This window comes from Carettochelys insculpta, chromosome 6, assembly GCF_033958435.1.
Source record: "Carettochelys insculpta isolate YL-2023 chromosome 6, ASM3395843v1, whole genome shotgun sequence".
NCBI classification, from domain to species: Eukaryota; Metazoa; Chordata; order Testudines; family Carettochelyidae; genus Carettochelys; species Carettochelys insculpta.
In genome coordinates, this window is record NC_134142.1 from 64,786,614 (window position 1) to 64,807,287 (window position 20,674).

Here is a 20,674-nt window from a genome sequence, read left to right on the forward strand (position 1 = left end):
GAGACTCTGTCTACATGGGCGACTTCTCTTGACAAAAGTGGGCTTTTGTTGACAAAACCCAGAGTGTCTACATGGCTAAAGCACTCCATCAGGAGTTAGCCTACAAAACCCAGCTGATCAGCCAGCAGAGTTATACCACTCCCCGATCAGGTACAGCATCTCTGGCAACAGTATTTTGTCAACAGAGTGCCTGTGTAGACACTTCTGTCAACAGAGAGAGCTTCCAGTTCACCAGGCAGCCCTGTTTGCAGAGCTTCTGGGCAGCTATTCTGTCGAGAGGGCCAGGCAGTCTGCCTGCTCTCTGTCAACAGAGCGGATTGCTCTTTCTATCCGCGTTTATATGTAGAGACTGTGGCTACATAAATACTGATCCCTCCCTTTTAAAAGGGGCATGCAAAAGTGACAGATCAAAAATGCAAACAAGGTGCTGATTTGAATATCCAGCACCTCATTTGCATAATGTCAGCCACTCATCATCCAGAAGTGCTCTTTTTGAAAGCCAAAACAGCCGTGTAGACAGGGTACCTTTGAAAGGAAGCCCCACTTTTCAAAGTACCCGTCTTCCTGAAAAAAAGTTAGGAAGAAGGGTGTTTTCAAAAGTGGGACTTCCTTTCGAAGGAACCCTGTCTACATGGCTGTTTTGACTTTCAAAAACAGTGCTTCTAGAATGACAAGTGGCTGACATTATGCAAATGAGGTGCTGAATATGCAACTTGGCATCTTGTTTACATTTTCGATTGGCCATTTTTGCATGCCCCTTTCGAAAGGGAGGGGCCAGTGTAGACGTAACCTATCTGTCAATAGAAGTGTTGCCAGGAAATCCCTTTTCACGGTCACTTCTGTTGTCAGAGGTTTCTCATGTAGATGTAGCCTGAGTGTTTCATGTCAATATTTCTGGTTCAAATCCCACTAGAGCAGTAGCAAACAAAGGTTGTTACCACTGGGTAGATGAAGTGGCCTATATGAAATGAATGTACAGGCTGGCTCCATTACAAAACGACATTTCTAAGTAGAAGTATAGGCAGAAGGGCTGACTGTGTTGGTATACTCAGAGGTCCATTCAGGTCTGGATGAGGCATTCTGATAGGATGGGAAAGCTTCCATGACTCCCTGTTCATGACACCCTAGTAACTTTTTCAAACAGGAACAACTATCTATAAAAGGGTTAAAAAAGTTGTAACTCTTATCACATGAAAGAGCAGTGTTGATTGATGGCAGGAACAGGAAGAAGGTCACTGAAATATGACAGGACTAAATGAATAATGTAAATTAAACTATTCTTTTTCACTCCTAGACAGATGCTTTTCCCCAGCAGGGCAGGATGGTAGGGGCATAGTGTGAATCTCAACTGCTTGTGCTCTGATGCTGCCTTTTCCCACCACAGGCAAAGAGTTAAGATGACAAACTAATGGGAAAGAGAGCGGATCTTTGCTTATTTCCTTTTCCTCTCTCACATGCTCTTTATCCCATTCTCTCTTCTTTTTCTCCTTTGTCCTTCCTATATCATTTACAGAAATGTAAGCTCTAGTTCAACAGAGCCCTTAAGCATGTGCTCAAGTCTCTTTCCAGTGAAGTTTAAATATGTACTTCATTGCTTTGCTGAACTGTTACCTGACTGAGGAATTAATACCAGCTCTGTTTGCTCCTTTTCTGACCTGCTGTCCTATTCCCATGTCAAATCAGCTTCACACCAGCTGGTGCTAGGGAAGTCTGTCTTCTAGAAATACAAACTGAATACATCTTAAATGTTAAAAGATGTTTCAACTAGCAACAGGGGAAGTTGCTATGATGGAGCCCTCCTTATTGCACAATGAAATGGGATAAACTGGGTGGCCTTCTTCTTTGTAATATTCACTATTTTTGATAGATTCCAGCAATGCCTTGGAGATCCATGAGATGCTGATGTATTAACATAGCTCTTCAAATTGATCCTTATGTTTTAAAGGGCTTTGTCAACAGTAGCACTGCGGAGTTTTTATCAATGCTGGCAGGATGAAAATATCAGCCTTTTACAACAGCAATAACCCATTCCCTCTTGAGGCTCACCTGAAGGTCACAGTCTCTGAGGACTGCAATGACCCAGCCAGGCAATTGGTGTTGCGCAGTGACTCCACTGCAAGCTCACAGACTACAAAGGCCTCTACGCCCTTGAAAAACTTTTGCCTTTCCAGGCAGCACTGTAGGCACCCCCAGAAAAAGTACTTATTGAAGATAGCCACAGACCTGAGGTTCTCCCAGGAAGTTGTGAAACACAGAGGGTTGCAGAGCTTGTCCTATAAAGAGTATGATTTCAAGGGTCTCTACGATGCTTCTGACATCATCCAAAACTCAAAAAGGAAAGATCCCTCTGCTAAGATAGTAAAGCAAACAACACACAAGCTTTGTCCTTTGAAGCAACCACCTCACCATATGAAACTGCATTTTTCCTCACCTAAGGACACCGCAGTTGAAGTCCCCATGGAAAAGAGACTGCAGAGGGGCAAACCGGGCAGCTCACTCAAAGAGTCCTCCCTGCCACCTATTCCTCCTTCTAGTCCTTGTGAATCTCCTGCCTCAGAGACATTCCTGACAGAACCCTATGAAATGGTATCATCCTCCATGGCCAGAAGACAGACAAAGAGAGTATCCACGGATAACATCCAAGAATCAGAGAGCAAGGCCCAGGGATGGGAACAAATGCTGTTAGAGAAGCTGAGCAGGTCCACAGCTCAGTGGATTGTAAATCAGCAGACTGTCTGGGGTGGTTGGATTCAGGGGAATGTCCATGGCTTCAAGAAACAGGAGTTTGACTGGAGCAGAATCAGGGATGAAATCTCTTCTGAAAGTGAGTTGAGATTATTGGATACAATTCAAGCAGAAGAAGATGCTGTGGAAGTCAGTCCTCAGAGCCACGTGGAGAAGAAACCAGAGACGCTGCTTCCAGTTTATTACAGGTGAGACAAACTCCTTCAAGAGGCATAATAATGCAGTATATGCAATTCCCTCTTTTGGCTTAGACTTGAGCGGCAAATGCATTCCCAGTTCTGAAGAAAAATGTCTTGAAGTTTTGAAAAAATGCTTTGAAAATCCCAAACCAAGAAATTCTTTGAGGAAATGGAGGTGCATTTTGTTTTATTTCAGAAACACTACAACAGGGATGTATTGATGTTTCTGAAACAAATATGTTTTCCTGGCTCTCCAGGCTCTGTGGCAGCCTACCATGTGAGCAGCTGAGGTGCCTGAGAGCTCAGCAGCCAAGACTCTCATGGCTTCCCAGATCCTCAGCTGTCTGCCTGGTGGGCTGTCCATAAGCAAGGGAGTACTGAGCCCTGGGATTTCTGTGGGTCTGGCAGCCACCAGGCAGGGTGCTACAGAGCCAGGAGCCCTCTGAGCCCAGGCTGCCTAATTGTCATTCAGTTGGACTATCCAGGAATAAGGGGGGTGTACTAGCTGGAGGGAAACAGGCAGATTTCTGTGAAAGTTTTGTCAGAATTGATAGTCACGCAGAAATGTTTTGCTAAATGTGCATTATTTGACAGAAAAATGCTTCACTGGGAAATTCACAGACAGGTCTACTAAACCAGAGGTCTGCAACCGAAATAGTGAGAAGAGCCATTTTTTCAAATTCAGTTACAAAAGTTATACTTGGAGAGCCGCAATGCATGTGAATGCGAGACAGTCCTTAATAAATAATGTCAAACCATGCTTTTTGTCACCCCGGTTTTAAGAACAGTGTGCACCCATTGGTTTGCTACAACAATTGGTTTGTACCAGTTATAAAGTTGTTACCCCCATCTCCAGGCTTTACTTGCCTCAGCACCCAAATCCACCCCCCATCCCCAAGCTTTACCCCCCCATCCCCAGGTTTAACCCCTCTCAGCCCCAAATGACCCCCCCCTTCTGGGTTTAACCCCAATCAGACCCAACTGCTCCACCCTACATCTCAAGGATTAACCTGCCTCAGATGATGCTGCTCCTCCGTGGCTGCTGCCTTCACTCCCCACCCGCTGCTTCCTTCTCAGCATGGCTGCGCTGCTCTGGCAACTCTCCCCAACTCTCCTGTAGGCTTAGCGCTTCCCCCACATGCAGTGTGGGCAGCTTCCTGCCCTGCCAGCTTTCTCTTCTGGGGCTCCCTGCCCCAGCTCTCTTCTCCAGGGCTCCCTGCTGCAGCTGACTTCTCAGTGACTCTGGAGGCTGTTGCCACATAAGCAAAAACACTAAATTTAGTTGGTTTAACAGTGGGCAACGGAATTTAGTTTTTTTGTTTAAGCGGCAGCAGCCTCCAGAGCTGCAAGAGGAGTCTGCGGTGGCAGTGCCTGGAGCTTCAAGTGGCTCCTTAAAGAGCCAGCTGTGGCTCCAGAGCCACAGGTTAACTGACCTCTGTAGTAAACCTTACCAAGCTGAGCTAATACCCACATTTTTCATTGTCAGGGTAACCCTATTCTTCCCTTTCCCCTGTCTCCTTATTTTATTGTTTATAGTACCAAGATGAGATAGATAATGACTAAAGTAACACAATATGCCCAAGCGCTGTTTGAGTTTGTGAGAATTATAAAAGCAACAAGTTAATATTTTTAGAACAGCATAAGATAGATCTTAAATTTTAATTTTTGGTTAATACAGCAGAAGAGCACTCTTACACAGACTGTCCCCTTTCCTCCTAACTGTTCTCCCTATAAGCCAGTGTTAGGCTACCAGCATGTTTCTTTTCTATCAGGATACCTGCTTACTGTCCGAGGGTGCTTAGGACAGATGACCCAGTTGGTACCAACAGTACAGCTCACGTAAAAGGAAAGAAGTGTCTTAAACCAACATCTCCTTTGAAGAACTGGGAACAATTGAACTCCCGTGTTGGGAAATATTCCTACGCTACTAAGAACACCTTTGAGCAGGAGCTCTACTTTGGTAATGTGAACTTCAGCTGAACCTCCTATGAATTCCTTTGCATGGTTTTATGTGATGGATGGATGATCTGGCTAAGCCTGAGTACACAGGAGGCAGCCCTTAATTGCAGAATTAGTGCCTTTGAATCAAGGGTTATGTACTAAAAATATGGGTAACTGTTGTGAAAGTTGTAGCAATTTCTTGATTTAACTCCATTAACACTTTTAGGCTATGTCTATGCTATGAGATAATTTGAATTTATTACTATTGATTTTGTAACGCTGGATTTTTATAAACTTGAATTTGAGTATCTTCACCTCCCCATGTGCTCATCACAAAGGTAACTTATTGCTGCCACACTCAGTTGGCAAACATCAGCTGTTGGGGCTGTGCATTGTGGGAACCTATGTGAGGGAACCACAGTGCCCTCGTCCCCATAGTATTCTGGGTATTTTTGCTAGTGCAGCATGCAAAAAAATGCCCTGTAAGTGGTTGTGGGTTTTTGACATCATCTTCCCACATTTCATTGCCATCATTCCCCTCCCATGGTAAGGTGAAAAGATGGAAAAGTAGGTCATCAACAAAGATCACCAAATTAACAGAAATCTTTCTTCTATAACTGAATTGCTTCTTAAAACTGTAGCTGTAACTGAATTATCAAAGATTTTATAAAAAGCAGCAGGTGTCTGAGTCTTCTCAACTGTCCCCGTTTCCTTGAGTACATCTGATCCCTGAAAATAGTACATGCAAAGCTTGAAGAAAGAGTTGATTAGTAAAGGTTTTGAAAAAAGGTAAGGGAGGGTTTTGGACTTCCCAGTTCATTACAAAGCTTCTGTATGCAGTCTGTCTTTTCATCTGGCCCTCTACTCACTCTTCCCTGAGTGAAGGGGTCCAAAGTTAGAAGAAAGATGATAGAAAAGGCTAGCAAAAAGATTTTTGGCTTCCCTCTTCACTACACAGACATTGCCAACATGGAGGATGGGGGACAGGGCTCACCAAATTTCATTGCCATTGTGGGGTAGTTTGATATTTGGGAGGTTGAATGGCCAGTTGATATGGTCCCTGAAAATCTTTTTTGGCAGTGGAATGTGGAGTCTGTGGTTCGAGGGCCACTTGAATCATTGTCCCCGGGCGGCATCCAGGCCCTACAATTTGTAGCCTCCAGGGGAGACTCCCCGCCCACCCACGGTGGCAGCAAGCCCCTGCAAATATTTTTGATGGAGGTTGGGGGCCAGTCGAAGCAGTCCCCCTGCCAGCAGCCCCCAAAAATCTTAGCTGCTGGGGGAGACTTCCAGGGGAGACTTCTCTCCAGCGGCAGCAAGACCCCTGAATATTTTTGGTGGGGGCGGGGGCCCAGTTGAAGCAGTCCCCATGGTGGCGGCAAGCCCCCAAAAATCTTTCCTGCCCTTGGAGCCCTCAACATGCACAAGCCAGGACATGGTGCTGCCTGGAAGCATGGTCCACACTGAATGTCAGGCACATCGTTTTATTGGGTCGGGGGCTAGCCACATGATGTGGTTAGGTGTGGGAAAGACCCTGAATGCATGGCACCTGTAGGGTGTGGGGGGCCTGCACAAATGTAAACCACTGAGAAGAAGTTTCTTGGCCTCTCATTAAAGCACAATCCCCCCCAACAGCCTAGCTGCCATGTGGGGCAGTGGCTGGCACCAGGCAGCACTGAATAAAATACCAAGTGCTCAGTTAGCAGAGATAGAGACAGAACCACGAACTCTGTGCTGGGGCTATTTGTAATGGGTAGATGCTCTCACAACAGTAATAGCAAAGAGACAAAGACATTTCTCAGCTTCTTGTACGAACATGACCTCACAGCCAAGGGCTTCCTGATTGAAATTCACTGTCTTCCCTGTTACCTAATTCCTGCCAGCTGAAGAGCAGTGGAGGTAGAAGCGGACAGAGCAGAGCACTGAGAGGCATTGTGGGATACATACAGGACACCTCTGAAGGCTAATAAATTCGATTTTAAGATGTGGTGCTTCCACACTGGCCTTTAATCATGCCTTTAAATTTGAACTTGATGCTACACCCAGAAAGTACCAACGAGGCTATGATATCAATATTAGTGTTCCCTAAATTGAGCTAATGGTATTTACAGTGAAAACAGCGACGTGGTAATATCGAGCAAGCTGCCTTAAATTTGAATTTATCTCGTACTGTAGACACAGTCTTAGTTTCAAAGGACTAGTGCCTCATAATGCAGTGTGCTCTATGCGGACCCAGAGCCTAAGCCTGTTCAAAAAACTTAGTGCAGAATGCTGCAGCCTGCCTGTTTGCTGCTGCACATGAAAAACTCATTGCACCATGAGGGGGTCCTTGACTCTGGAAATCATTGGTCCCACAGATGACTTTTGTAGGATACAATGACAGGTCTGTCAATTTTCTTGGTCTTTAGTTGATGGGATAAGTTGGAGGATCATAAATATAAAGAGTCCAGATAATCTTTTATTCCCAGGTATTCTAGCATTTGGCAGCTGGGGTGAATTTGAACAGCCAAGTTTGTTTGGATGTTTGTTTGTTCCTTGTATGCATTTTAAATGATTCAACAAGTAACTAAGTCTTTGAGGTAGCAAGTTGTTAAAGGGACACCATCAATCTAACCAGACGTCTGTCCAAAATATTCTTCCTACTAGTTATGTGTTGCAGGAGAGAGATCCTATGTCAGGAGTGACCCCACGTTAATTGACCTCCGGACTGGCTTTGCTGTGAAGTTAACATTCTGGTCAAAGTCTTTGCTAAAATAGACCTATCCCTTCTAAAGCCACAGCTACATTATAGCTGACACTAGCAACCTGCCCTGGGCTGCATTATGAGGGCACTCCCAGCAGCAGCAACTGTTCCAGAGCATTCTCAAAAGTCCTGGGGGAAATAATGGATTTATCCCTCTCTTGGTATGTGTTTCTAATCTACAAAGCCTGGCAGTGGTAGACAGTGAAGTCCTACTGTGTAAATTATTTGTTCCCATGCATGTTTAGGGACAGTCAAGATTGTCCATCAGGTGGATGAGAGAGGAAAGGATCGCTTTATCATGGAAAATCATGATGAGTACTATAAACACCTCCAGCAGCACTTCCCAAGACCTCCAGAACACTGGAGTTTCAAGTCACAGAAAGGGACAGGTAAGAGACCTGTTCCAGGCTGGGGGACACTGAGTACTTTAGAGCACAGCTTCTTACAAATAGATCATGACTTATAAAGAGATTGTAAAGGGGAAATCTTTCTCATTTCTTGTCTGTGGCTTTCTATGGAAGTAGAGTTGCTTGGTTACTTGTGACCAAGTCCTCCTAAGTAGTACTGCATAAAGCAATATGGTGACTTTTTTGGTATATCCATCTAAGATCCAGGGCAGCTAAGGCCTAGGATTCTAGGGCACATCTGAGTACTAGTAGTTGAGAGGCGCTGACTGTGGAGTCAAGGTTTGAAAGATGATGAGTACTCCTGCTTTAGGTTAGACTTCCCAACTCCATGTGATTTTTGAAGAACACCACTGATTGTCTTATTTGGAGGGTGATAATGTTTTGAAGTTCCTCAAGAATAATACAGGAGGCTTAATGGGGCCTGGGAGCACACAGAGTGCAATAGGAATGTTCAGAAAGTTAAGGACAATTTTTGAAGAAGTGCTACTGAATATGTGCATCTAGTATTTTTGGGGCTTGTAACATGGCCAAATATGGACAAGTTTTCATGGGGACAAAGGAAACACCCCTCTAATCACAGGAGTATTCCTTCCTCTGCTTTGATTTGTGCTGTACCTGCTCTGTGAGTGTATGGAGGCTTAAGTCTTCTGGGCTATTCAATAATACACTCTCTGAGATATCGCTGTTAGTTCTGCTCAGAGGAAACAGCTCCCAAGTCTTCATCCATCCCCATATTCCCTGTGTTAAAGTATCCTGCGTGCTACTTTTATATCTCTCTATCCATCTGTTTAGATTCTTGTCTTTTCCCCTTCCAGATTTACTGATGTGAACACACTCCCTCTTTCTGTCATCCCCCAACCTTCATTCTGTAAGGGCTTTTTTGTTTTGTTTTAATGTCAGCAGGGCTAGTGAGAAAAGATTAGGTACAAGGAGGGGATTTTACAATTTGTTCCAAAAGCATTGAGATTTGTGGTCTTTCTTACCTGATCATTTCGGGTAAGGGATAAAGTGGTCTGCTGCAAATCTGTTTCTGATAATGTTGCCTAAGTAGCTCGGAGGCCTGTGAGAGGAGCCTTCCGTTGGACTGCTCTGCCTACCCTTGCTGATGACTTTGCACAAAGGGGCCAGGAGTCCAGTCCTGCAAAGGTCAGGAGAGTGAGAGAGAAACACAAGGAGCCTAAAGGAGTCCTGCCTCAGCATGCACGTATCCTCAGAACTATGCTGGAGCAGTGGAAGCATGCCTGGAAGCTGAGTGAGTAGATCCGCCTTTTGAAATTCCGGTCTTTCCGGTCTGCAATGGCTGTAGGTAAACATTAGTCTGCTTGGTGACTCGTGCAAGGGGAAGTGGCACTCTTTGATCACCTCTCTAAAACTCTTTCCTATTCATAGATCTTTAGCAAAAAAAACAAATATATATATATATATATGATTCTAAGAGGTTATGTAGTCCTGTCCCCTCAGCATAGTGCAGGTTGAACCTTTCTTGTCCGCCACCCTTAGGACCTGAACAGTGCTGGATGAGAGGATTTGCCAGACAACAGGAGGTCATTTTGTCTAGTGGCATTTCCAACACTTCCACTGCTTACTGGGCTCTTAGAAGACATTTGGGGTAAACTACAGCTACACAACAGTACAGAACACTGAGAGCCAGAACTGGTGTCTGGAAACAAACTTTACAGAACCACAGGAAACTTGGCCATGCCCATGATAAGTGGTCACATGGCTGACTAAAGTCATGGCAGATTACAGAGTTTGCCAGATGAGAGAGTTTCAGATTAGAGAGGTTCATCCTCTATTGTTTTCTCTTGTAGATTTTCCAGTGATTTGTCCAGTTTAAAATGAATCCAGACATGGAGCTTATTTACACTTGGTAGATATATCAAAGATTCCAGTTCTTTCTTATCAAAACACATTTTCTTCTGTCTTCTTCCTTCTTATTGCTCAGATCCCCGGTGGCAGAATGCAACTATTGAAGGCTTAATGAGAGCTCTCACAGGTATACATGATGTCAGTCGTGTCACAGCTCTAATAACCTGTGCCACCGCAGTGCTGGAGCGACGCAGACTGGGCAGTGACAGCCAGGAGTCAGGTGGGAGAAGCCTAATTCAACACAGTTGACTTACACTGTTAATGTGAACAAGAAGAAGTCCTGTGGCACCTTATAGACTAGCAGATATTTTGGAGCATAAGCTTTTGTGGGCAAAGACCCGCTTCATCAGATGCCTATGGTGTAATGGCACAGAGCAGATGCCAGTCTCACATGGACGTTCTCATCCCTCAGAGTTTTCTAAGCAAAGGCTGTAGTTCCACAGGCATATCCTGAATAACTGAGGTGTGATGCATCTGATGAAGTGGGTCTTTGCCCACGAAAGCTTATGCTCCAAAATATCTGTTAGTCTATAAGGTGCCACAGGACTTCTTGTTGGTTTTGAAGATACAGACTAACATGGCTACCTCTCTGATTCTGTTAATGTGATAGATCATATTGTTCTGCGATACAACGTATGAATGAAAACAAGGGGAAATGGCCTGAGCCCTGAGCTTACTAGATAGTATTGCAAGCAGTGTTATGACATCACTGACAGGCAAAAAGAAAGCTCCATTTGGCTCTAGTCTTTTAAAGCCATCTCCTACGTGACCTGTATTAAGTACCCTAAAACCAAATTGTTTGATCAATCTTATTGGACATGTCTACGCACGCCCCTCCCTTTTGAAAGCGGCATGTAAATGACACAGCTAGGAACTGGTTAATGGGGTGCTGATGTGAATGTTCAGTGCCTCATTAGCATAATGACAGCCTGCAGTGCTTTGAAAGTGCTGCTTTTGAAACGCAGACTGGCCATGTACACACGGGTGCTTTGAAATAAACCCCAGACTTCAAAATTCCTTTATTCCCAAAACAAATTGATGTGTTCTTGGGCAAGTTACATGTCCTCTCTTTGCCTGTGTGTCTGTCTTTAAAATGGGGGTGAGCAAACCTTGCTATGTGCCATAAATTGTGAGGCTGAATTCATTACTGGAGTGAATGGAGTGTTTGAAAAGGGCAGAGTATTGTTACTACAGTACATTTATAAACTGAACATTTAATTGAACGCTCCAAATGGCAAATGCATGGAAAATATGTTGCTGTTTCTGTATGGATAGTAAAGAGAAAAACAGAGACGCTGCTGTCTTACTCAGAGCTTCTTATTTCTGCAGTTGTTGGACTACATGGCATTGAAAAGGCCTCAGTTATTGAGGATGTGCCTGTGGAACTACAGCCTTTGCTTAGAAAAACTCTGAGGGATGAGAACGTCCATGTGAGAATGGCATCTGCTGTGTGCCATTACACCATAGGGTTGTGGAATGATGAAGCACGAATGATCATGAAGGATGCTCTGGAACATGGTATGTGGCTTTACGGCTGCTTCACTTTGTTCATTATTTTTCTCCTACACCTTTATCATGTTCAAAATCCCTGCTTGGTGGCTACACCCTTCAGCCTGAGAAGAATAGGTAGAGCTCCCTCCAGAGCCAGCCAGAGCCATTCAGTTTAGTAGCAGAGTGGGTCACTGGAAAGCAAGGGAAAGGAGCCTGCCCCAGTTTGGAGTGCACTATCTCTGAACATTATAGGCTCTGCCAACACCCAGGAACCTGGGACTGGAATTGGTAACCTTCACAAGATAGTGTAAGGTGCTAAACCACCAGTGCTTCCACACACACACACACACAGAGGCCATGTCTACACTAACCAAAAACTTCGAAATGGCCATGGAAATGGCCATTTCGAAGTTTACTAATGAAGCGCTGAAATACATATTCAGCGCCTCATTAGCATGCAGGCGGCCGCGGCACTTAGAAATTGATGCGGCTCGTCCAGATGGGGCTCCTTTTCGAAAGGACCCCGGGTACTTCAAAGTCCCCTTATTCCTATGAGCAGATGATTCTGGGATGCATTAACAGGTGTGTTGTGAACAAGACACAAGAAGTCATTCTTCCACTCTACTCTGCGCTGGTTAAGCCTCAGTTGAAGTATTGTGTCCAGTTCTGGGCACCGCAGTTCAAAAAAGATGTGGAGAAACTAGAGAGGGTCCAGAAAAGAGCAACAAGAATGATTAAAGGTCTAGAGAATGTGACCTGTGAAAAAAGGTTGAAAGAATTGGGCTTTTTAGTTTGGAAAAGAGAAGATTGAGGGGAGACATGATAGCGGTTTTCAGATATCTAAAAGGGAGTCATAAGGAGGAAGGAGAGAACTTGTTCTCCTTGGCCTCTGAGGATAGAACAAGAGGCAACGGGCTTAAACTTCAGCAAGGGAGGCTTAGGTTGGACATTAGGAAAAAGTTCCTAACTGTCAGGGCGGTCAAACAGTGGAATAAATTGCCAATGGAGGTTGTGGAATCTCCATCGCTGGAGATATTTAAGAACAGGTTAGATAGATGTCTATCAGGAATGGTTTAGATAGTACTTGGTCCTGCCATTGGGGCAGGGGGCTGGACTCGATGGCCTCTCGAGGTTCCTTCCAGTCCTAGTGTTCTATGATTCTATGATTCTGTGGCGTGGGTCCCAGGGCTTGGGTGACATGGCTCCGGCGGCAGCTCTGGTGACTCACCGGGGGTGGCGTGTAACGTGCCTGGCTGAGGGGGTGTGTGTATGTGTGTTAAGTCTGGGGGTGGCTTGGGGCTGTGGGGGTGTGTCTGTTTATACCTGGGGTGGCTTGGGGATGCAGGTGGGGGGGTTTAAGCCTGGTGTCAGGGATGGTAGTGGTTTGGTGCTGTGCGGGATGGGGGTGGCAGTTTGGGACTATTTTGTGTTTGGCCCCCGGAACATGTAAAAAAATTGCCCTGTGGCCCCCAATGAAAAAAGGTTGGACACCCCTCGTCTAGACCAACCCCCAACTCAAAGCAGGACCAACCCCAACAAGGTCCTGCTTCTCCAAACACATATGGAAGCCAAAACTAAAGGAAACAGCTTCTTTACCCAGACCTGGGAGCCTCCACTCTGGCTTCTTCCAGGGTCATACATTATGCTTGTCTATACTCTCCTTATCTCTCCAGCCGCTTCTATACATGCACAATATTCCAGAAGATGATCCTCCAGAAGACAGCTTCCAGAGGATTATCTTCCAGAAGATTGCATCCACATGCTAAACGCAGCTCAAAAGAGCCACCCCTGCTTCTGGAAAAGCATGTCTACACATGCACTGGTGCTCCTCTGGAAGAACAGGGCAGGAAATGAGATGAATGGGGTCACATGGCCGGAGAGCTGTTCTGGGGCTGCTGGCCATGTGGCCCTTTAAAGGGCCCCATCCAAACAGCCCCTCCCTGCATGAGCGGCTGAGGCCTCCTGTGCTGCTTGCATCAAGGCAGACCCAGGTCTGTCCTGCATGGCCCAACCAGCAGGCATGGACCCCCAGCAGCTGCAGGCCAGCAAGGTTGCTCTGACCCTCAGGCTGCCCGTCTTCCTGGCCACCCTTCTCGGCCTCTTGTGGCAATGGAGACCGAGGCCCATGGGTCCCGACCCCACACTGCCCCTGCTGGACTCCCCCCAGGCTGTCCAGCACATCTGAACCCATGCCACCAGCACCAACTGGTGGGACAAGGTCATCATGGGGGAGTGGGGCAATGAAAGCTGGCTGCAGAATCCCCTGAGGTCCGATGCAGGGACACCTGGATGAGGCTGGCCCTCTCCATGGAGAATTGCATAGCCATTGCTATATGGAAACCGTCCACCCTGGACAGCTACCAGTCCATTGGGCAGCAGTTTGGGGTGGATACTTCCACTGTTGGGGCTGTCATGCTAGAGGTAAGCCCTGCGCTGGGCCCTGCCCCAGCCTAGGGGGGAAGGGACAAATGGCACAGGGGACCCCTGAGGGCTGGCGAGGGTGGGGGCCAGACTGGGGGTGGGTAGTCATAGCCAGGGGGGATAACACACGCATGCTGCCGGAGGGGTGCCCCAGGGAGGGTGGGAGGGCCCAGTAGGTAGGGATGGGGAAGAGGGCAGGGATACACCTGCGCGTTCCCAAGAGTGCGCCCGCTCTCATTCCCCTGCAAGTCGGGAGAGCCATCAACGACTGCTGGTGCGGCAGCTCATGCTCACTGGGGACCTGGATGTGCTTGTAAAGGGCTTCGTGGAGGTCGGGTTTCCCCAGCGCATTGGGCGATTGATGACATGCACATCCCCATCAGGGCCCTGGACCACAGCGGCGGCCACTACGTGAACCACAAGGGGTACCACTCAATCGTGCTCCAGGAGGTGGTGGACACGTGGGGGAGGTTCATGGACATTTGCGTGAGCTGGCTGAACAGGGCACGCGACATGCATCCTGCGGAACTCCGTCCTTTTCCGCCAGATGGAGGCTGGAACATTCGTGCCCCGGTGGATTGCGTCTTGGGGGGACCCTTCACGCAGCCCACCATGGCCACGAGTCTGGCCGCAAGGTCCCTGACGGCAGCTGTGGGCAGGCCCAGGGCAGTAGGGCGGCCAGGGCCTTGGGGTCATGGGCTGGGGGGACAGGAGCAGCAGGGGGGGCAGTGGGGGCAGGGGCAGCTGGGGGCTGGTCGGCCAGGCAGGGCCCCATACATTGTGCAGAGCATCCACACCACCTCCCCCGATGTGTCCTGCCACCAGTTCAATTCGGCCTTGTTGAGGGCCAGCTGCCTCTCCACCAGGGTGTTCTGGTGGCAGAGGGTGGCTGTGTAGGCCGCAGACTCGGCCTCACGGCCCCGTCGTCTAGTTAGTTGGATCTGTGGTCGCCGTGCTGTGGGAACTGCAGCTGGTCCGGGCCTGGCTGCTGGGTTCTCTGGCCTGGATGGGGCTGGCAGGCCCTGGGCTCCTCATCCAGCTTGCCCGTCCCTTGGATGGTGCCACTGTAAGACAGAGGATGTGGAGGAAAGGGAGGTCAGTGCTACACCCGGACCATGGGTGCCATAACCCTGGCCCCCCTGAGTGGCTACCCCCACCCCGGATGCACGGGACAGCTGTGTCCCAGGGGATGCCACTGTATGGGCCCCTGCGTGCTCACCATGCTGGCCCCTGGGGCATAGTGCCAGGCCAGTGGCATTATCTGTGGTGGTTCTGCCCCCGCCCCGGAATGGGCTGGTAAGCTGTGGGGGGCTCGGTCATGGCGGGATCCCTGCCTGGGGAGTGGATGGGCTGGCCACAGCAGTGCCACCCAAGGGGCCTTCGGCGTGCTCAGGGGGCTCTCCATGGAGGAGGGAGACGGACGTCATCCACAGGCATGGCCATGGCCCTGGGCCCGACCTGGAATGGGCCATCTGGGGCTGGGGCATCGCAGTGGGGCCTAGGTGTGCCCCCCCCCGGCCTCGGGAATTTGCTGCGGTGTGCACTTCCATGAGGTGGCCTTGAACAGGTTGGGTGATGCCTGACTGGAGGGGGCTTGGCTGCTGGACGATTCCCTGCTGGACAGGGCATCCATGGTGGCAGGGCCCTCCTCCCGCTCTGGTGCAGCAGGGGGCTCGGTTGCAGCTGTCTCCATGGTGATGCAGGGTGGTGAGGCATCTTCTGCAGCCAGGAGGTCCCGCAGCTCCGGTAGAAGTGGCAGCTGGCTGGGGCATGGCTGGATCTGCAGGCGCTGTCTCAGGCCCATGTGTATCCCTGGTGCAGCTCCTTAACTTTACATCAGACTTGCTCAGGTGTCTGGGAGGGTTGCCCTTGGGCAGCCAGGCCCTGGGCGAGGTACATGAACGTGGGGGTATTCCTTCGGTGCTCAGTGGTGTCGCAGAGGACCTCCTCATCACGCCAGAGCCCCAGGAGGTCCTGGAGCTCTGGCTCTGTGCAAGAGGAGGTCCTCCATTTGGGAGCCTGATCAGGGTCCTAGCTGCCCTCATCCAGGTTCCTGGGGCTCCCCGGGTGGTGCGGGGTGCTGGCCATCTGGCCGGCTTGGGGCTCGGTGGGCGATGCAGGGGCTTGGTGGAGTGTGGCAAGCAGCCCTACAGGTGCTGACACCTTCCACATTCTCTGCTTCCTGCCACAGAGTCTCTGGGTCCTTGCAGCTTTATAAGCCACAGGACCCAGAGACCATAGAGCTACGCTGGCATCACCTGGAGCATCTCCACTCTCTGGCATGCCACCACCACAGCGGATTTCTTCTTCCGGAAGAAGCAGTCTGTAAGTGCCTACGCATGCTTCTTCTGGAACATTCTTCAGGAAGAAGTTGCTCTTCCTGATTCCGCAGTGTAGTACAGAATCCTGAAGATGCGGTGCATTTTTCTGGATTCCTTCCAGAAGAGCGTCTTGCAGGTGTAGATGCTCTGTGGATCTTCCAGAAGAAGGCACAGGTCTTCTGGAAGATTGCGCATGTGTAGAAGCAGCCTCCTAGTCTGTCTTATTTCAGTTTGTCTTGAGTCTCTCTTACCCAGTTCCACCAATCAAAGCCCCATCCTTGCATTTTAAAACCATTGGGTTACATGATTCATCTTCCACTTAGTGTCTCCATGTGCGTGTGCTTTGGTTGCTACTGCTATTGTTTTAGTTACCAGGTTTAAATGACTTCTTTACATTTATTTTGAATGAACGGTGGCAGCAATCCCTGATGCGTTAAAAGATTTAGCCCAATCTGTGCATTTAATTAGTATCTTTAATCATAAGATCTCCCAATGCTTTACAAACATTAATGAACTACCATTCACAGTACCCCTCTGAGGTTTGTAAGTATCAGTCCTATTTAATTTAAGAGTAAACAGAGACATATAATTTAATCATCTTGTATGAGGGACCAAAGGAAGTTACTGGCAGAGTCAGCAGTAGAAATGGGAAATCCTGGCTATCATTTCCCTAGTACAATCATTAAACACTCCTTCCTGGTGCTGAGCAGAGTAGTTAGGAATCTCCTTGCAGTAAACATTCATGCTGTTTATCCCCTGAAATTGATGGAAAACTTAGTGTGTGATCTACTACTGGATTTGTCATTTGCAACAAAATTTAGTAACAAGGATTTATTCAAGATTGGTCCTGACTGGACCCTAAGGATGAGGATGTCATTCCTGGAAGGCAAGACTTACACTGTGTGGCATTGTTCCCTCCTTCCCTCTCTCCTACTGTGAGCTTTCACATCAGAAACAGGGTCACAAAGGATCCCACACAATTCTCCCACACTGCAACTTCTTCCAAGTCTAACCGGTAACACTTCACGTCACCTGAGGCCTCATTTTACTGTACTCCATGGGGCATATTTCCCATGGGAGCACAGCAGAGTTGCTCGGGGGGGTCATGGTTGAGTGGCAGAAGATATTTCCACCCTCTTCAAGAACTTACTTGCCAACTCTGCAGGACATGGATGGTAAGAGCCTGGGGCTTTGCCTTGAACAAGGCAGTTTGGAGCATTAGTGCTGGGGATTGAACTCTGAGTGCTTTGAGAGGTACAGTGTTAAATGAAGCACTATGGCAAGAGCACGGACATCATGTATCCTGTTGTATAGTAACTTCCTCTCTCTTTCTCATTGCTGGCAGGCAATTCTGCAGATAGCTGGGCAGCAGCACAGTGCCTGGCATTGGAGGGCACTGTCACTTTCCCTGTGGTAAAGAAAATCCTTTCCCAGATGTTTGATAAGAGCGACGATACCACGGAGGAGCAGGCGTGTCTTCTATTAACTCAGCTAAGTGAAAGCTCAGTAGGTACCATCACTGAGGAGGCAAGACACCACACAGAAAGAGAGGAAGGAGTTGCATGGCTAGGATCGACCCTACCTTCTGGCGGTCTCCCTGGGTGAAATTCACCCCATGCAGAGCTCCTGCACAAGACCTGTGCACACTTAACTCCTTGTCCTGAACCTCTGCAAGAAATGACTGGGCAGAGTCTGTCCTGCTATGCTTTATTTCTTACTTTATTCAAAGCTCTAGCTCAGGTCTTCCCAGGGTATGGCTGCACAGCATGCTCTTTTCAGTGGTGTGGAAACTATGTACACTGCATGCCCTCCCTAAGAGTGAGTATAAATAGCAGTGTGGATGGTGATGCAGAGTCCAGGCAATTAAAGACGCATCTGGACTCTTGTTGGTAAGCTCCTGGATATGCATGCTGCAGGCAATGTACCCGCTAAATTTTTCCATCCATGTGTGGATTTTCCCATCCGCGTGTGGAATAAATTTTTATGTGCACTGAGGCATATGCAAATGTGCACTATCAGAAGAAACAAAAAACCTAGCTATGGTGTCTCTGCTAATCAGCTGGAAGACATTTGAATCTTGCCTGAAGGATTGCACAAGTGCACAGCTTACAGTGAGCACTGCCCACGGAGCTGTCTACTTGCTCAAGCAGTGCCCCTGTCTACACTGATATTTTTAGCAATGTAGTGTCCTGCTGCCTCTCCACTTCTAGAGTCTCTCCACCCAAGGAGCTGCTGGAGTCTTTCTCTGCCACAGTGACAGACTTCAGCAGTGAGGAAAGGGTCTGACAGCTCCATGGTGCTGAGCCTTTCCCTGCTGCCTCCCTGCAGTTTGTGTGTACATTGATGCATAGCTACACACCATAGTGTGGATGGAGCCTGCTTTTCACTGTGGCAGGCAGCTACACACTGGTGCAAGAGTTGTGCAGTGCAGAACATACCCTCAGTCATTTGCAAGCTGGAACACGTGTCTCTTGCTTCTTCATTTAACACAATTTATTATTGGGTAGGAAAATATAGTAAAAATAAAATCAAAGTAAATCAAACTGAAAATCCATTCTTGGTGTTTATCCATCTGTCACTTCCCACAGCAAACTTTTTTGCTGCTTTCATTTCATAGGCCCTAAAAGCTACAAAGATTCATCATTTCCTTCCCCCAGGTTGTCTGTGGGGGACATGATGCTTCCTCTACAAGAAAAGAGATTCTAACAGAGTTCTAACCCTCTTTTGTCCTTCTAAAGAAACCAAAATCCTCTTCTTGTCTGTCCTGATGGTTTCATTTTTTTTTAATTAGGTAATTTTCCTATACAGTGTATCATAAAAACCTCCCTGCTCTGGCTAGCCAAGGGCTTTTCCACCATTTTAGGCAAAATAGAATAAGGCAACATTTCTATAAAATAGTACAGGCAGCCTTGGACCCTTCTGAGCCTGAGCTCTTTCTTTGTGATCATCTAATTATGCCAGTTCGTACTGCACTTGTTTAACCCTGCACTCTTTGTAAGCAACTTCTTCCTCTTCTAGAGCTTGGTTTATTCACTACTGGCAGCCAAACTGAACAGCTGTCAGTGGCGAGACCGGATTTTGGCCTGCAGGGCTCTCTCTCGGATCCGTGGGTGTGTAAGCCAGGTGAGTCTTGCCTCAACACAACCTCCCAAAAAGTGAAGCTGATGCTTTTTCCTCCAACTTGGGACTAATTGCATAAGAAAGGCTTCGCAGTTCTGCACTTGATTACTGCATTAGCACAATGGAGTAGAGATCTAGGTCTGTACTGCACCTAGCCCCATGACAAGGGCTCTTTAGACACCAGGATAATACATCCAGCCATTATTGTATTTTATGCAATTCATTGAATACAAGTGCTGGATTACCAAATTTTATGGACTATTGGATGTCACCATAATCCCCACACACTAGTTCAACCTCCCTACCCGTTGCAGCTCACCACACTCATGCCCAGCTGTGGCTCACCACTCCTGCTTGTCCCCAGCTTCTTTTCTACCCCACGGTCCTGCACCTTCTTCACCCCGTGCTTTGCAGATTCTTCACTACCCTGCACCACCCCACCCCAAGCACCCCAGTTCAAACCCCACACCCTAGTTCAAACCCCACCCCCATTGTGGCTCACCACCCCAGCACTTCTCCAGCTTCTTCTCTACCCCATGCTCCTGCAGCTTCTTCAACCCCGCGCTTCTCAGCTTCACCACCCGCTGCATGCCCAGGCTCAACTCAACCCCTGGCCCCCCCTGCACCCACCTAACCCACCCCAGGCTTAAACCTCCTGCCCCCCTCCCACAGCCCCAACCCACCACCCAAGTCCCCAGTTCATGCGAATTTGGAGGTACACATATCTCGAGGGACTTCTGTATGCTGGACCATCAAATTTTGCTGGATTATCTTCATAAATGGGACTATTTTTGCAAGATGCTGGACCACCAGGATTTCCAGACCATCAAAGGCTGGATTAAAGGAATTTTACTGTATATGTATACAGTCTATTTTCAGGAGCTTAGTCAACGTGCTATTGAGTCTTTTATCCAATGCCTAGGGACTTACGGGATATGCACAGGTTTCAGAATTGGTAAACAAAATGTGTCCACAGTCCCATTCTCCCTGCCTAATTGAGAACAAGACTAATCAACTGCAGAGGGTTATTTTTATGGTAGAACTTAACCAGCAGTTTCTAGTTATCAATCAAAATAAATGCAAGTGCTAAGAAATACTGGGATTTTATTTTGATACAATCACTTTAATGCAAACGTGAGACCTGCAGGGTGATGAGTGCCCACTGATGTCAGTAAGAACTGGACATTCACTGCCTTGTACAACTGAGTTTCAAGTTTAGCACTTGGGTTCTTAGCCGGTATGAAGCTGGATGCACTTGGACATTACTACATGCTTAGGGCTACACCTTAAGACAAGGGTGTGTAAAGTGTTGGGCAGTCCCCCATGGGGGCATGAAATTTCATAAGGAGGGTGCAGCACAATCAGCTGCTGGGTCTCAGGCGCATCCATGTTATGAAAAATGTTGAAATATGTTATTGTTCTTATGTCTGTATTCAT

General features: G+C 47.8%; 1 protein-coding gene across 1 annotated transcript in view; it reads left to right on the top strand.

Moving 5' to 3' along the window:
• The first annotated feature begins 1,977 nt into the window (after positions 1-1,977).
• Positions 1,978-20,674, top strand: part of HEATR4 (HEAT repeat containing 4) — a 44,959-nt gene continuing 26,262 nt past the window's right edge. The window contains exons 1-8 of the mRNA XM_074997107.1: positions 1,978-2,933; positions 4,697-4,884; positions 7,854-7,997; positions 9,067-9,267; positions 9,961-10,104; positions 11,214-11,402; positions 17,463-17,623; positions 19,136-19,240. Of these exons, the coding sequence (XP_074853208.1) occupies positions 1,993-2,933; positions 4,697-4,884; positions 7,854-7,997; positions 9,067-9,267; positions 9,961-10,104; positions 11,214-11,402; positions 17,463-17,623; positions 19,136-19,240 (2,073 nt within the window). The 5' untranslated portion in view covers positions 1,978-1,992. The remainder of the gene's footprint in view (positions 2,934-4,696; positions 4,885-7,853; positions 7,998-9,066; positions 9,268-9,960; positions 10,105-11,213; positions 11,403-17,462; positions 17,624-19,135; positions 19,241-20,674) is intronic.